Below are 14,233 nucleotides of genomic sequence, written 5' to 3' on the forward strand. Positions count from 1 at the left end.
GAACGCTGACGAATCCTGGGCAGGTGGCAAAGTTTAGCAGTCAAATTTGGAGCCGCCAGAGAGGAGGAGGTCTAGAAATGTCAGAGCTGTGCCGTCCACCTCTGGCCCTGAGGTGCACAGGAGCACTGCCCTATCCCCAAAGCGCACTGGGAGCTCCCAGGAGAGGTGTAGGGGCTGGAGGGGAAAGCCCAGCCCGGCAGCTCCCCTCCACCCCAGAGTGCAGTCTCCTCTGCTGTCCTGGGCTTGGCAGCTTGGTTTCTCCTTGCGGCCATCTTAAAGCCGTCACCTCTGTGCCTCTAGCCACCTGTCCCCAGGGTTCCAGCAGCTGGGAGCTGCTATCTGCCCTGGACAAGGCCAAACTTACCCACCTCTCTTTTCCAGGTTGGAGGAAAGTGGGAACTGCTTTAGGGCGAGACCAGGTGGTGGAGGCTGATGCTTGGAGAGCCAGGATAGGGACTGGCAGGAGCCTGGGACGAGGGGGTTGATAGTATCTCTGAAGGGAGAAGAGAGAAAGGTAAGAACCTGACTTCTCTAAACTCTTCAAAGTCCCAGTCATGTGAACAGACAGCTGATCGGGACAATGTGGGGAGAGGTGGTAATGTCACCCCTGCCCCATCCTCTGCTATTCTGACATCTGTCCGCTGTTATGCAGCCCTCAGGCAGCAGGCGGAGGGACTGTGAATTGGGAGACCCTCTGACCTTCTGACGTTGTTTTAGGAACATCTCCCATTTACTCCCTTCCTCCTCCTCATCTCATCTGCTCACATCACTAGGGCGGTCCAGGTTTACATTTCTTCTAGGAGGTAGAGTCTTTGAAGTAGCCCATCCCATCAGGAAACCCCTCCTCCCTTCTCCAAAAACTTATAATCAAGTAGGGAGGGCTCCCCAGAGAGGGGATTTAGACGATTACCCTTCTGCCTGTGCCTCAGCTTTTCTCAGCTGCATCTAAAGTCCTAGAACCCCTCCTTTCCTCTGATCATCGAGTCCCCTCTCTACCCTCAGTATGGGGTGAGCAAGCAGGGGAAGCATTTTGAGGGGCCCTGGGATGTGTGTGATTTTTGTCCTCAAAAGGCTTCCCAAATCAGTGGGCACCAGGACTGGAGGGTAGGGAAGCAGGCATTTTCTGCCCAGAATCATCCAGCAGTGCCCTGTTTGCATGACAGCTTAGAGGCTGTCTCTGCCCTGCCTCACCTCCTCCTTCTTTTCTCCCTTTTCTTTACCCCAAGGCCAGGTTCCTGTATTAGCGTCCAAAATAGGGAGGGAAGAGGGCTGGGGGAAGTAGTTTCCTAAATCTGGGGTGAGGAAAACATTTTGGTCCTTTGAAGTCAAGGGTGATGGCTGTCCCAGCATGGTCATGCTTTTGCTCTGGAGGCCCCAGACGTGGGCACCAGGCTGCAATTACAAGGGATATGTTTGTTTGTTTCATTTTATTTGTTTAAGAGCTCTTTTCTGGACTGAATTCTATTGCAGATGGTAAAAATCCAAACCAAAACAAAACACTTTCCTTTACCCCAGTCCCCTGCCTAGGGTGCCCCCCCCATCCGAGCCTGGAATTCTTTCCCTTCCATGTCTGAGGGTGTCTACCCTGAGGGCTTTCCTTCCCCCCTGCAGCCTCCTAGACAGGGGACATAGGACAAGTGGTCTCTTCTTGCTCTCAACAATGGGGACCTATGAAGACTGGGGAAGTCAGGGACCTTCAGTTCCCTTGGGTTCCACAGAAGACACTGGAGAACGGAAGGTTTCCCAGGCGGTTCAGCTGTGGGATCCAATTAGCCTGAGCTTTTCCCAAGCAGGGCACAGGGTACCCCTAACCCTGTCTCCTGGATCCTTTCGAGGGAGTTTCTGATTAGGGGCTTCTAGGTCCTTACAGGGGACCTCAAACAGATCCTGGAAAGACAGACCACTTTATACTTACCCTCATCAATCCTTTTTGCAGTTTCTGTTTACTTGTTTGGCCCCCAAGGCTGATTACCACCAGAAGAGAATCACTTACTCACCTCTGTATCTCATCTAACAGCGCCTGCCACATGGTGGGCAGTCAGGGAATGTTTGAAGAGGGAAAGAGGATGTGAAGGGATTTTATCTTTCCATGTGCTTGGCTACCGTTTCTTCTTTGGTCTTTATATTTGACTCTACCTGTGCCCCTTGAACTGCAGATCTGAGTTTTTCCGCTTTTGTGCGCCAGTTTCAAGCATCTGAGTGTGCCCTCATCTTTGAAGAACAGCAAGGATATTAATACCTTTTGGTGTGCACGAGTAATCTCCACTCCATCCCCATTTCCCTACCCAGACAAGGCTCCTCTGGAGAAGCTACAGAATCGACCTTTATTTATTCACAGCCATAGTGACTTCTATTATTCTAATTAATAAGGATGCAGCAGTCCACTGCACACCTACGCATGCCCATCCCTGAGGCAGGATTTCCAAGTCATGGCCACCGCGGGGTCAGGGGGGTGTGCCCGGCCCCAAACTCCTCCAAATTATGAAATGCCAAACCTGCTTTTGATTCTAGTCTGTGCGTGCCCTAAAGCACGCGTGAAGCTCGATGCGCTCACTCTTTACTCCTTCTCCCTAAATCAGCCACCAAGGGTCGCGGCTACACTATTCTTTACTTTTTAGCCAATCTCAGACAAATCTTCAAGCGTACTTTACTCCAAAAAAAAACACCGCGCATCGCAGTCTCGGCTCAGCGCCAGCGGCGGCCACGTGCTCTCGCTCGCTCCCGCGCTGCCCAACACGCCCCCTCGGCGCACGCGCACGCGCGTCAGCCTTCCGGGCGTTTCCGCTTTCATCCTAGCAACGCCCGTAGTGACGCACAAAGTCCCGCCCCCTCCCGCGAGTCTCCCGGAAGTTGCCGATCCGGAGCTGGGCGCCGGGCTCCGAGCGTCCCTGGCTGTGCTGGGGAGCAGTCTCCGGCAGGAGGACCCGGCAGGGAGAGGGCGACATTCACGAGCGCGGCGCGGGCGAGACCTGGTGACCATGGCGGGGCCGCAGCCTCTGGCGCTACAGCTGGAACAGTTGTTGAACCCGCGACCGCGCGAAGCGGATCCTGAAGCGGACCTGGAGGAGGGTGAGGCCTGACCAGGGCAAGACCACGTGCGGAGCTGTGGGCCGTGCCGGGTGCGGACCTGGGCGGCGTGTGAAGGGCCAGCTGCTGGGCCCCCGCCACCTAGCCTTCTCTGTTTCCTCTTGCGCAGAGGAAAACTGCCTCCCAGAGAGTGTCCCCCGGGTGTGGGGAGGAGGGCTTCGGGATCCTGACGCTCACTCTAGACTTGGTGCTCCTGCGGGCGGAGCATCCGGAGGACTCAGGCTTCGGGGTTCACTGTTGGTGCGGGGCTGTAGCAGGGAGCCAGAGTCTGGTAGCAGGTTGGAAGTTATCTTTAAGGATGCCTTTAATGGCATTGCATTAGAAATGAGGAGAAGGAAGTCTCATCCCCCCCCCCCTTTTTTTTCCAACTCTGCCTGCCCCTGAGAACTTACTTGGAGGATGAAGGAAGAAGTAGGCTTCTGTGGTGCCATTTAAGCCTTTTTAGTCCTCAACACACTTGCTTAGCGGCTGACGAATAAGGCTGCTGTTCTGTAAGATGAGGTTCAAGGTCTAATCCTGCTTTAGGCTTGAGTCAGAGAAGTGTGAGGAAGGGGGAATAAGGAGGGATAAATGTGAGTGCTGGACCGTGTCTTAGAAATAAGCAGTTGAAGGAACTGGGGCTGTTTAGCTAGGATAAGCAAACTCCCTGAGGGATGGGCTGAAGTGAAGATAGAACATGATGATGGCCGACTTAAAATATTTGAGCGACAGTCACAGATGAAAGAGGAATTAGACCAGTTTTCTATGATCCAAAACATGGAAATAATCCTTCTAGTAGATGCAGAGAGTTAGCTTTTTGTTCTGGAACAGCAGCAGGAGAGTAAGTGGTCTGCCTTGGGAGGTAATGACTTTGCTGTTCTTGGAACTTGGCGGCTTTTTTTTAAGTGGCCACACCTGTGGCATATAGAAGTTCCTGGGCTAGAGGTCAAATGTGAGTTGCAGGCAAACACGCCACAGCCACGGCAACATTCGGCTGGGGCTGAATCTGCGATCTTTGCCCACCCCACCCCCCAGCTTTTGGTAAGGTCCTTAACCTGCTGAACCACAATGGAAACTCATGGTGGGGACTTTTTTTTTTTTTTTTTTTTCTTTTTAGGGCCACACCTGTGGCATATGGAAGTTCCCAAGCTAGGGGTCAAATCGGAGTTGCAGCTGCCGGCCTACACTGCAGCTTGTGGCAATGCTGGATCCTTAAACCACGGAGCGAGGCCAGGGATTGAACCAGCATCCTCATGGACTTCAGTTGGGTTTGTAACTACGGAGACACGAGAACTCCCATGGTGGGGATTTTGTAGAGGACATTCAAGTATGAATTCAAAGCCTCGGCAGTGTTACCCAGTGTTACCGTTAAAGTTCCTTCTAGTCTGAAGATTCTGATTACTTTCCTCCCCTTCCCCACAGCCACTGCTGCCAGAGTGATTGACAGGTTTGATGAAGGGGACGATGGAGAAGGGGATTTCCCCGTGGTGGGTACCATTAGAAAGCTGGCATCAGCCTCCCTCTTGGATACAGACAAGAGGTATTCTGGCAAGACCACCTCTAGAAAAGCTTGGAAGGAAGACCATTGGGAGCAGACTCTGCCAGGTTCATCTGGTGAGTAGACATATTTTCTTTCCTAATTTATTAGGTAAAATTTTTTTTTAATGATCTCTGCAAAACTGGATGTCCTACCTATTATCTTAGGAGAAACCATTGGTTTGGCATTAGAAAGAGCCCTTCTAAGTACTTAATTTCACTTCATAAGGAATCTAAAATCTGGAGCTCTTAAATTGGTATCCTTTTTGTTTGTTTGTTTGTTTTTTGCCATGCCCGAGGCACATGGAAGTTCCTGGCCCAGGGATCAAACCTGCGTCACTGCAGTAACCTGAACTGCTGCAGCGACACCATCAGATCCTTAACCCACTGCAGGGAACTCCTGAATTGCATTGTTTCTGATGAGCATGCTGCTCATGAATTTTGACCCTTTTCCTTTGATTTTTCACTTTTTGCTTCAGTCACTGTAATTTGTGACACTCATTTTTTGCCGTTGTAAAAATTTCACAGCGCTTTCCTGTTCTCTGCAAGAGTTAGGAGGATGTGAGCTTATAGTTTTAAGGATTGTGAGTTTCTTAGAGTGGAGGAAAGGGCCGGCTCTGGTGATTATTGAGTGGATGCCATTTGTTTTCCTTTAGAGAGGTCAGAGGTACCATGTTGAGAATCCACAGATAATATAAAAGAAACAGTCATTCATGTTAGGATATCCATGATTTAGTCCTTGATACAGTTCTGGGGGCTCCCACATGATAAGCTTATTTCATATTCTTTGCTTAGAGACTGATAAACAGACCAATCCTGAGACCAATATACTATTTATTGAGCTCACCATGTATCAGGCACTGTGGCAACTCTTGAAGTTCTAAGAGCCTGGGGCGTGGTAAGTTGTCAGAAAATATTATCACCATTATCATTATAGGTAACATCTCATTTAATCCTCCTCATAGCCCTGTGAGGTTGGTACTGTTTGTCTCCAGATAAGGAAATTGAGGGGATGTGAAATAGCTTGCTCAAGGTCAGATAGCTGGTAAGTGCAGGCCGGCCCTCAAGTAAGGCAGTCTGATTTTTTTTTTTTTTTTGGTCTTTTTGTCTTTTTTAGGGCTGCGCCCGCAGCATATGGAGGTTCCCAGACTAGGGGGCCAATTGGAGCTGTAGCTGCTGGCTTACACCACAGCCACAGCAACTCGGCATCCGAGCCTCATCTGTGACCTATACCACAGATCACGGCAATGCCAGATCCTTAACCCACTGAGTGAGGCCAGGGATCAAACCCGCGTCCTCATGGATACTAGTTGGGTTCGTTAACTGCTGAGCCATGACAGGAACTCCCAGGCGGTCTGATTCTAAGAGCTGTACTTTTTTTTTTTTTTTTTAATGGCCACACCAGCATATGGAAGTTACCAGGCCAAGGACTGAATCCAAGCTGCAGCTGTGATCCACCCACAGCTGTGGTAACGCTGGATCCTTTAACCCACTGCACCCAGCCTGGGATTGAACCCCAGCCTCTGCAGCAACTCAGTGAGCCACAGCGGGAACTCCTAAGATCTATACTTTTAACTACTACTCTATGAGAATATTCCTTTATCTGAGAAATGGCATGCATATAAAGAAAGCATTGTTTCTCTTCACTCTTTTGCATTTAGTTTCCGTATATTTGTGACAGCTTTCTCTGTCTTAAGTTTATATAGTGTTACTTAAAGAAATTAAAACCTGTCATGTTGTCATAAAATCTTGATTTTCTGAAGAAAGTTGCTGGTGACAGGTCCCTGTACCTCATGATTATGCTTCCTGTACATGGGATCTCTACGTTCTGCTGTGGAAGCGTTTGGGTGATCCGTAGAGACCTGTCAGTATCAGGATACCCTAAGCAGAAGTAAAATCGGGAGCCATAACTAAGATTCCATTTACCGAAGAATCAGGTTCAAACTCCTTCCCGTGGAGGACAGGTCCCCTCCTGATTGGGCTCCTCAGCCCGTCTTTGGACTCACGTCCCACCATTCGGTACAGTGCAGTTTTGTGTGCTGACCTTGCACCTGCTGTTTTTCTTTGCCTTCCCCCACTTCTCTGTCTGAAACTAATGTTTCCTTCACATGAAGCCGTTTCTCATGCTTCCAGGAGAGTTAGGTGTTTCCTTCTCCATGCACTCTATGCTAATGACACTGTACTGCAATTATTGATTATGCGTATCTACCGCTCCCACACAGGTATTACATTCTGATTGTCAGTCTCCAGCTTTTATCCATGGCTGGCTTATAATAGGGGCTTCATACGAATTTAATAGAGTACACCGGCGTGATAGAGATTGTACATTTGGGATGGGTCATGGTAAACTCCATTTCAGGTGCACGTTTGGCAAAACCAGTAATTCCCTCACACTTTTTGAAACCTGACCCTTTTTCAAGTTACAGACCAAAGGCTACCTCTTGGTTATAACTTTGCTTGAAATCATTTGCCCTACGGTTAAAATCTCTTCCTCCTCTTGGTTATCAAAACTTTGTCAAAGCACCTTTCATTTTTCTCTGTGTTAGAGTTTTTATGGGTTCGTCTGTCTCACTAGAGCCTTTCATTAGGCTGGGACCTAGGACCCATGTTGTATTTATTTTTGTTTTTCCCTTAGCATTTTACAGATAGTAGATACGTAATACATATTTGTTGAGTTGAATTGAGTACAGTAATGCTTTTTTGTGTGTGTGCATTTTCTAGGGCCACTCCTGCGGCACATGGAGGTTCCCAGGCTAGGGGTCCAATCGGAGCTGTAGCTGCCAGCCTACACCTCAGCCACAGCAACGCGGGATCTGAGCCACGTCTGCGACCTACACCACAGCTCACAGCCACGCCGGATCCCCAACCCACTGAGCAAGGCCAGGGGTCAAACCCACAACCTCATGGTTCCTAGTCGGATTGGTTAACCACTGTGCCACGACGGGGACTCTACAGTAATACTTTTTTGTGGGGGGAGGTAGGTGCCATAATTCTTTAATTAAAGTGAAAGATAAGGCCTACTGCTTGTCTCAAAGTAACATTTTTCTTGTCTTTCTTCCCTCCCTCGTTTAGATAAAGAAACATCTGATGAGGAAGGGTCTGGAGATGGAGATTCAGAGGGGCTGGGTCTGGAAGAATCCGATGAGGAACAGGAGTGTGGTGATGACGGGGACAGCGCTCCGGCCTGGAACAAGAGCAGAAGCCGCTCCGGTGAGGCGGCGGGCTTCGGTGTCGGGGGCATCCGTGACTTTGAGAAGTTCACCGAGGGAATGGATGCCCTGGGTAGCAGTGAGGAGGAGGAGGAAGACGAGGAGGAGGAGAGTGGTATGGAAGAAGGGGACGGTGCGGAGGACTCGGAAGGCGAGAGTGGGGAGGACAAGGCCCAGGACGGAGCCAGCGAGGACGACGGCGTGGTGATGACCTTCTCCAGCGCCAGGGTTTCCGAGGAAGTGGAGAAAGGCCGAGCTGTGAAGAACCAGATAGGTGTGTACATGGCTCGCGGTTTGCTTGTTTTTCGGCCTCTTCTGCATTTGATCTCCCTTCTGTTTGCTTGTTTTTGGCTCTTTGCCCTCCCCAGTGTCCTTGCAGTTAGCTAGTGACATGTCCCACTTACCAAGAGGCCTAAAGCGCCGTCCCCCTGCGCTTAGCCAGCCGGTGCTGGGCTGCGCTGCTTAGCTGCTTCTGCTTTCGTTCTTCGGCAGCTGCGGAAGATTGAAGAGAAAAGCCTCTCCTCTCTTGGGGCTGGAGCGTGCTTGCTCTCCTGGAGCGGGTCGGCTCGCGTCCGTGCTGGATTTATTTCCTCTAATAGAGAGTGTTCCCGTTGCATGAAACGGTGGTCGAGCTAGGCTGCTTAGAGATGGCTGTGGTCTCCTGTCCCTCCCCTGCTCCCCGACCAGGGACTTGTTATAACCAGGGATGGAATTCTTTTTTCTTTCTCAGCACTGTGGGACCAGCTCTTGGAAGGAAGGATCAAGTTACAAAAAGCCCTCCTGACCACCAATCAGCTTCCTCAACCAGATGTTTTCCCTATTTTCAAGGACAAAGGTGGCCCAGAATTTGCCAGCGCTCTAAAAAACAGTAAGAATTCTTACGCTGTATTGGGACACGTGGGCTTGTATTCGCAGCACCACAGAGGTGAGAAGTTTTAGCTTTGGTGATAATATGGTATAAATTAGTGATTTCAACTTAAAAAAAAATAGCAATATAACTTTTTTATCAAATGAAGACAACTTGCATCAAAACAGGTTGAGTCATGTCTATCCTGCCCTTTTTCACCCCTGCTCTCACTTTTCGCTCCTCCGCTCCTTGGCTTTCAGAGTTATTTCTTTTTTTTTAGGGCCACACCTGTAGCATATGGAGGTTCCCAGGCTAGGGGTCTAATTGGAGCTACAGCCGCCAGCCTACACCACAGCCATAGCCACAGCCATGCCAGATCTGAGCCATGTCTGCGCCTGACACCATAGCTCATGGCAATGCTGGATCCTTAACCCACTGAGCGAGGCCAGGGATCAAACCCGAAACCTCGTGGTTCCCAGTCAGATTCGTTTCCGCTGCGCCACGACGGGAACTTCCCCCAAGTTACTTTAATACTCAGAGAAAACCCATGTGTATAGAACAAAAGGGAGACAGTCAATGACTAAACTCAGTTCCTTTAAGTTGATTGTGTCGTCTGCTCACAGGACGCCTTTCTTTGTTTGGGCAGTTTCTAGCACAGCACGCTAAGATGACCTCATCCTATCTTCCTTTGGGTTGCGGCAGAGGGAGGAAAAATTTGTGGAAGAGAATTGCTGAGCTGTAAGGTCCAAGGATTTTAGAAGGGAAAAGGAATTTAGAAAGCCTTTGGTGCCTGCCTGGGTGCCTCATTTTACCGCTGAGAGACCCAAGGCCCGAGCCGCCCAGAGTCACAGAGCTCGTGCACGCAGGGCAGAGCCAGACTCCTCCAGCTTTTCTGCCTCACGGTCTCGGATCTGCCTTCTGCTCTGTGCCGCCCCGTGTGCCAGTGTGCCCAGTGGCAGCACAGGACCGGGGCAGAGGGAGATTCGGGGGGAGTGCACAGGGCTTAGAATCTCCATTCCTGATGTGCAGGCTGAGACTTACCATTTTCATTTGTTCTTTAAACCTTATTTTTGTAACATCATGGAGTTAGTATTAGAAAGGGTCTGAGGAGGATGTTGGATTTGGTGTCTGCCTCTAGGTAGAATCACCTTAAACCCTTTAAGGTGAAAGTGTTTCTAGGGCAGGAAATTTTGTGACCTTTTCTTGGTTTAATGAGGACTTACTTCCTAGAGCCCGTCTTTAGAGTGTATGTCCTGCCTTACCTGAAGTCAGGAACCCTGTAGATATGCTGAGGGTGGGTCTTTGTAGCCCTGTAGCCCCTCCAGCCCTCCCTCCCTTGAGTAGGTGATAGGCGGTGGTTTTCAGCGCTCGAGAGAGTTTTGGAGCACCTCACTGCTGTTTTTAATGCCCTGGTGCCCCAATTCCTGGTGTGCCTTTGGAATGAGACCTAGGCTGCTCTAGATTGAATGTCTTAAATGTTTCAAGATAAGGCCTTTTCCATTTTGCTACTTATTCTTGCTTGAGCCTCCCCCTCCCCTTTTGGTTTCGCTCAAAATACAGATATTTTAAGGTTTAGGCAGTGCTGGGTATAATGGACACATTCTTGGATATAATTTAGTTTCTTTAGCTATTTTAATCTTACTTTTTTTATGGCTGCACCTACAGCATATGAAAGTTCCTGGGCCGGGGATTGAATCTGAGCCTCAGCTGCCACCTATGACCTACGTCACTGTTGTGGCAACACTGGATCCTTTAACCCACTGTGCAGGGCTGGGGATCAAACCTGTACCTCTGCAGTGACCCCAGCCACGGCAGTCAGATTCTTAACCACTGTGCCACAGGGGGACCTCCTTGACTTTTATTTTGCAGCAGTTCTGATCTTTTTATTTATTTTTTTTAAAGTTTTTTTGAAGTATAGTTAATTTACAAGGTTGTGATAATTTCTGCCATACAGCAAAGTGACCCTGTTACACATATACACATAACCATTCTTTCTCAGATTCTTTTCCCACATAGATGATCACAGAATAGTGGGTAGAGTTGTCTGTGCTGTGCAGCAGGTCCCTGTTGGCCAATCATCCCATGTGTCTCAGTGTGTATATGCCACTCCCAAACCCCCAGTCTTTCTCTCCCCACCCCCAACCTGTCCTCTTTGGTAACCATAAGTTTTTCTGAGTTTTCGAGTCTGCAGAGTTCATTTGTAGCTTTTTTGGGTTTTGTTTTTAAATTCCACATATAGGTAATATCATATGATGCTTGTCTGTCACTGTCTGTCTTCACTTAGTATGATAGTTTCTAGGTCCATCCATGTGGCTGCAAATGGCTAATCTTTTTAATTTGTCTTTTCTTGTACTTCACCAGTTGCCTCTTTGCCTCATTGGTGAACTCCAGTTAATCTGACAGATGGTCTCTTAATCGGACTGGTTGGGTTGCAGCAGAAGAGGGAGAAGAAAAAAATGTTTGTTTGGTGTCACATATTCTAAGATGGGAGGGCAGACACTTTTCTAATTATCAGAATTTCTGTGCCTCTGAAGGATAGCTAATTTTGTTTCCACCCTTATGACAGTATGATATAGTATGTTGTGTATTTCCCTATCTTGGTAAACAGAGTTTAAGACAAATTTCTTGGTTACATTACTCTAGATGAACGACTTATACTGTGTTATATAGCTGGTGTGGAACATAGGCTGAATTTGTACTGACCCCAAGACAAAAATGAAACTTACTTTCTTTAATTAAATCTCTTTTCACTTTGGTTGGTCTTACAGTAAAGCCAGACTGCATGGGTTTAGATCCCATCTCAGCAGTGGATTAGTTGTGTGGCCTTGAGCAAGTTACTTAGCTTCCCAGTAAAATGGATAATATGGTTGTGAGGATTAAAGGACATAATCGATATAAAGCATTAGCATAGTGGCCGGCACACAGCACACCACCAATGTTAGGTACACGTATTCTCTTTTTCTGCTGGAAGAGGCATTTGGCAGCGTTTAGCCAACATTCATTGTCACTAACCACCATCTCCACTGTCTTCAGTGCTTTTGACTTTTTATTCATTTTCACATTCCCTGTATAATTTCTTTTTTTGGTTGCACTTGCAGCATGCGGAATAGCAGGTCCTTAACCTGTTAGGCTACCAGGGAACTCCCTCCCTATATAATTTAAGTGAACCATTTGTTCTGGAAAATGGCTAGTGTTCTAATCAATGGTAATACTTACATTCAGCTTTGGCTTTTTATGACTGTGAAAAGGTGATTGGAGATTTCCTTATTGCCAGACCCAGCCACTGCCTCCCTGAAGCCTTCAACTTTTCCTTGAAATATTTCCCTTTGGTTTTGATGATACTACATGAGGTGTGTGGGTTCTGCTCTTCTGATTCCTTTTCCTCTCAGATTCCTCTTATATCCTCTCAGTGTCAGTTTTGTTGCATTTAGGATCCTGCATTTAGGTTGTGCTTTCTTGATAGATTCTTTCCTTGTCACTGTCATCTATTCTTCTAGTCCTAACAGTAGCCTCTAAAAAAGAGCAGAATTCTGTTTTAGCCACAGTCAAGTCCTGCACAGCATGCCTTCGTACCTTAAGCACCCTAAACTCTCCTCTTCAGAAACTAAACAAATATTTCCTTTCTTTCCCAATGCTCTCAGTCCCCAGTCACCCTGGTTGGCAATTATAACTCTTACTGTGAAGTAACTTCAAAGACATTTTTTGATCTCTTAGTAGTTGTAAAAATTGTGAGGCATGAAGTAGCCTTAGCAAAATTAAGGGATTTTTCCATGCACAAAACCATTTCTCTAAAGAGGTTAGCCTTTTCTCTCTTTCTTTTATTTAATTAATTATTTATTTTTTGCTTTTTTAGGACTGCACCTGTGACATACAGAGGTTCCCAGGCTAGGGGTTGAATCCGAGCTGCAGCTGCTGGCCTATGCCACAGCCACAGCAACGCCAGATCCAGGCCACATCTGCAACCTACACCACAGGTCATGGCAACTCCAGATCCTCAACCCACTGAGTGAGGTCAGGGATCGAACCTGCATCCTCATGGATGCTAGTCAGATTTGTTAATGCTGAGCCACAACGGGAACTCCCTCTGATTTTCTTTTAAAAACGTCTATAGCATGAGGAGGTGGTTCTTTTCTGTTGATGGCAACAATATAAAAGGAAGAAGGCAAGTGACTTAAGGAAACCTCAGTATGAGTTATTTAAAACTTTTCATTCTGGAATGTATCAAACTTTTGTAAGAGTAGAGAGAATTGTACAGGGAACCCATATGTACTGATACTAGCTAAGCAGTTAATCAGTTAGGGCCAGTCTTATTTCATCTACTCGGGCTAACTTCTCCCCCTGCTTCTGGATTACTTTGAAGCAAATACCAGACATCTTATCATTTTATCAGAAAGTCAGCATGGGTCTCTAAGACAAAAGGATTTTTAAAAAGTTAATGTCATTAATATTGTAGAAACATAAACATAAAAACATTAACAGTGATTTATTAATAAGCATTGCTGAGTGGGATGGAGGGGGGGATTGAGAGAGCATTTCTGTAACGGGCACTCTCTACTGTCTTTTCCGGAGTTTGCTCTGTAGCTTTAAATGAAATGATTAAAGGAAAGCCAAACTTCAGCCATAATAAGTTGACCTTTTAGTGAAGTGCATGTTATTAATGTATTTAATGAGATGCATTACAAACTGCAGTGAGCACCATGTTTCATTATAGGTCTAAACTGTAGTATCGTTTAAAGACCTTTAATAGAAACAATGGTTTGACATTTTGATATTTCCTATAAGCAAAAAGCCCCCAAGAACACAGGATAATGTAATGTAAATATAGAGGAAGTGTTGAAATTTTTTACTTGCTTGATAGTATGAAAACACATTCCACTATTTTTTTTTTTGTCTTTTGTTGTTGTTGTTGCTATTTCTTGGGCCGCTCCCGCAGCATATGGAGGTTCCCAGGCTAGGGGTCTAATTGGAGCTGTAGCCACCGGCCTACGCCAGAGCCACAGCAACGCGGGATCTGAGCCGCGTCTGCAACCTACACCACAGCTCACGGCAACGCCGGATCGTTAACCCACTGAGCAAGGGCAGGAACTGAACCCGCAACCTCATGGTTCCTAGTCGGATTCGTTAACCACTGCGCCACGACGGGAACTCCACATTCCACTGTTAATCAGTTACATTTTGTTTGCTCCCTGCCACCCCAATTTCCCCACCTCTGGTTCGCGTTGACCCTCTCGTCTCTCTGTGGCCCTTCCCTCGGCCATTCAACTGTTTGACTTAAATAGATAAAATTTTTAATGCCAGTTTGACCTCAGCACTAAGATACATCTTGAAGAATGACTTAAAATTTAGGGTTAATCATGGCAATCCGTCTTGATGATGTTTCTGTTTTGTTTTTTAAATTTATTTTAAAGTAGGCGGTACACTTAACACAGCTCAAATTCAAAAGACGCTAATGACTATATAGAGAAAATCTTCCTTCCCAACCCGTCCCCCTGCCACCCATTCACTAACCCATAGGCAACTAATATTGTCAGTGAAATTCCCCCCTTTTCAATTGCTCAGTGGCCTTAGGTGACAA

At 47.3% G+C, this 14,233-nt stretch overlaps 1 protein-coding gene across 2 annotated transcripts in view; it reads left to right on the plus strand.

Moving 5' to 3' along the window:
- Positions 1-2,830: 2,830 nt before the first annotated feature.
- AATF (apoptosis antagonizing transcription factor) overlaps positions 2,831-14,233 on the plus strand; it is a 104,002-nt gene continuing 92,599 nt past the window's right edge. For both annotated transcript variants that reach the window (XM_047757567.1, XM_047757568.1), the window contains exons 1-4: positions 2,831-3,069; positions 4,489-4,680; positions 7,675-8,085; positions 8,542-8,679. In XM_047757567.1, coding sequence (XP_047613523.1) covers positions 2,979-3,069; positions 4,489-4,680; positions 7,675-8,085; positions 8,542-8,679 — 832 coding nt within the window. In that variant the 5' untranslated portion in view covers positions 2,831-2,978. The remainder of the gene's footprint in view (positions 3,070-4,488; positions 4,681-7,674; positions 8,086-8,541; positions 8,680-14,233) is intronic.

The sequence above is a fragment of the Phacochoerus africanus genome, chromosome 14 (genome assembly GCF_016906955.1).
Source record: "Phacochoerus africanus isolate WHEZ1 chromosome 14, ROS_Pafr_v1, whole genome shotgun sequence".
NCBI lineage: Eukaryota > Metazoa > Chordata > Mammalia > Artiodactyla > Suidae > Phacochoerus > Phacochoerus africanus.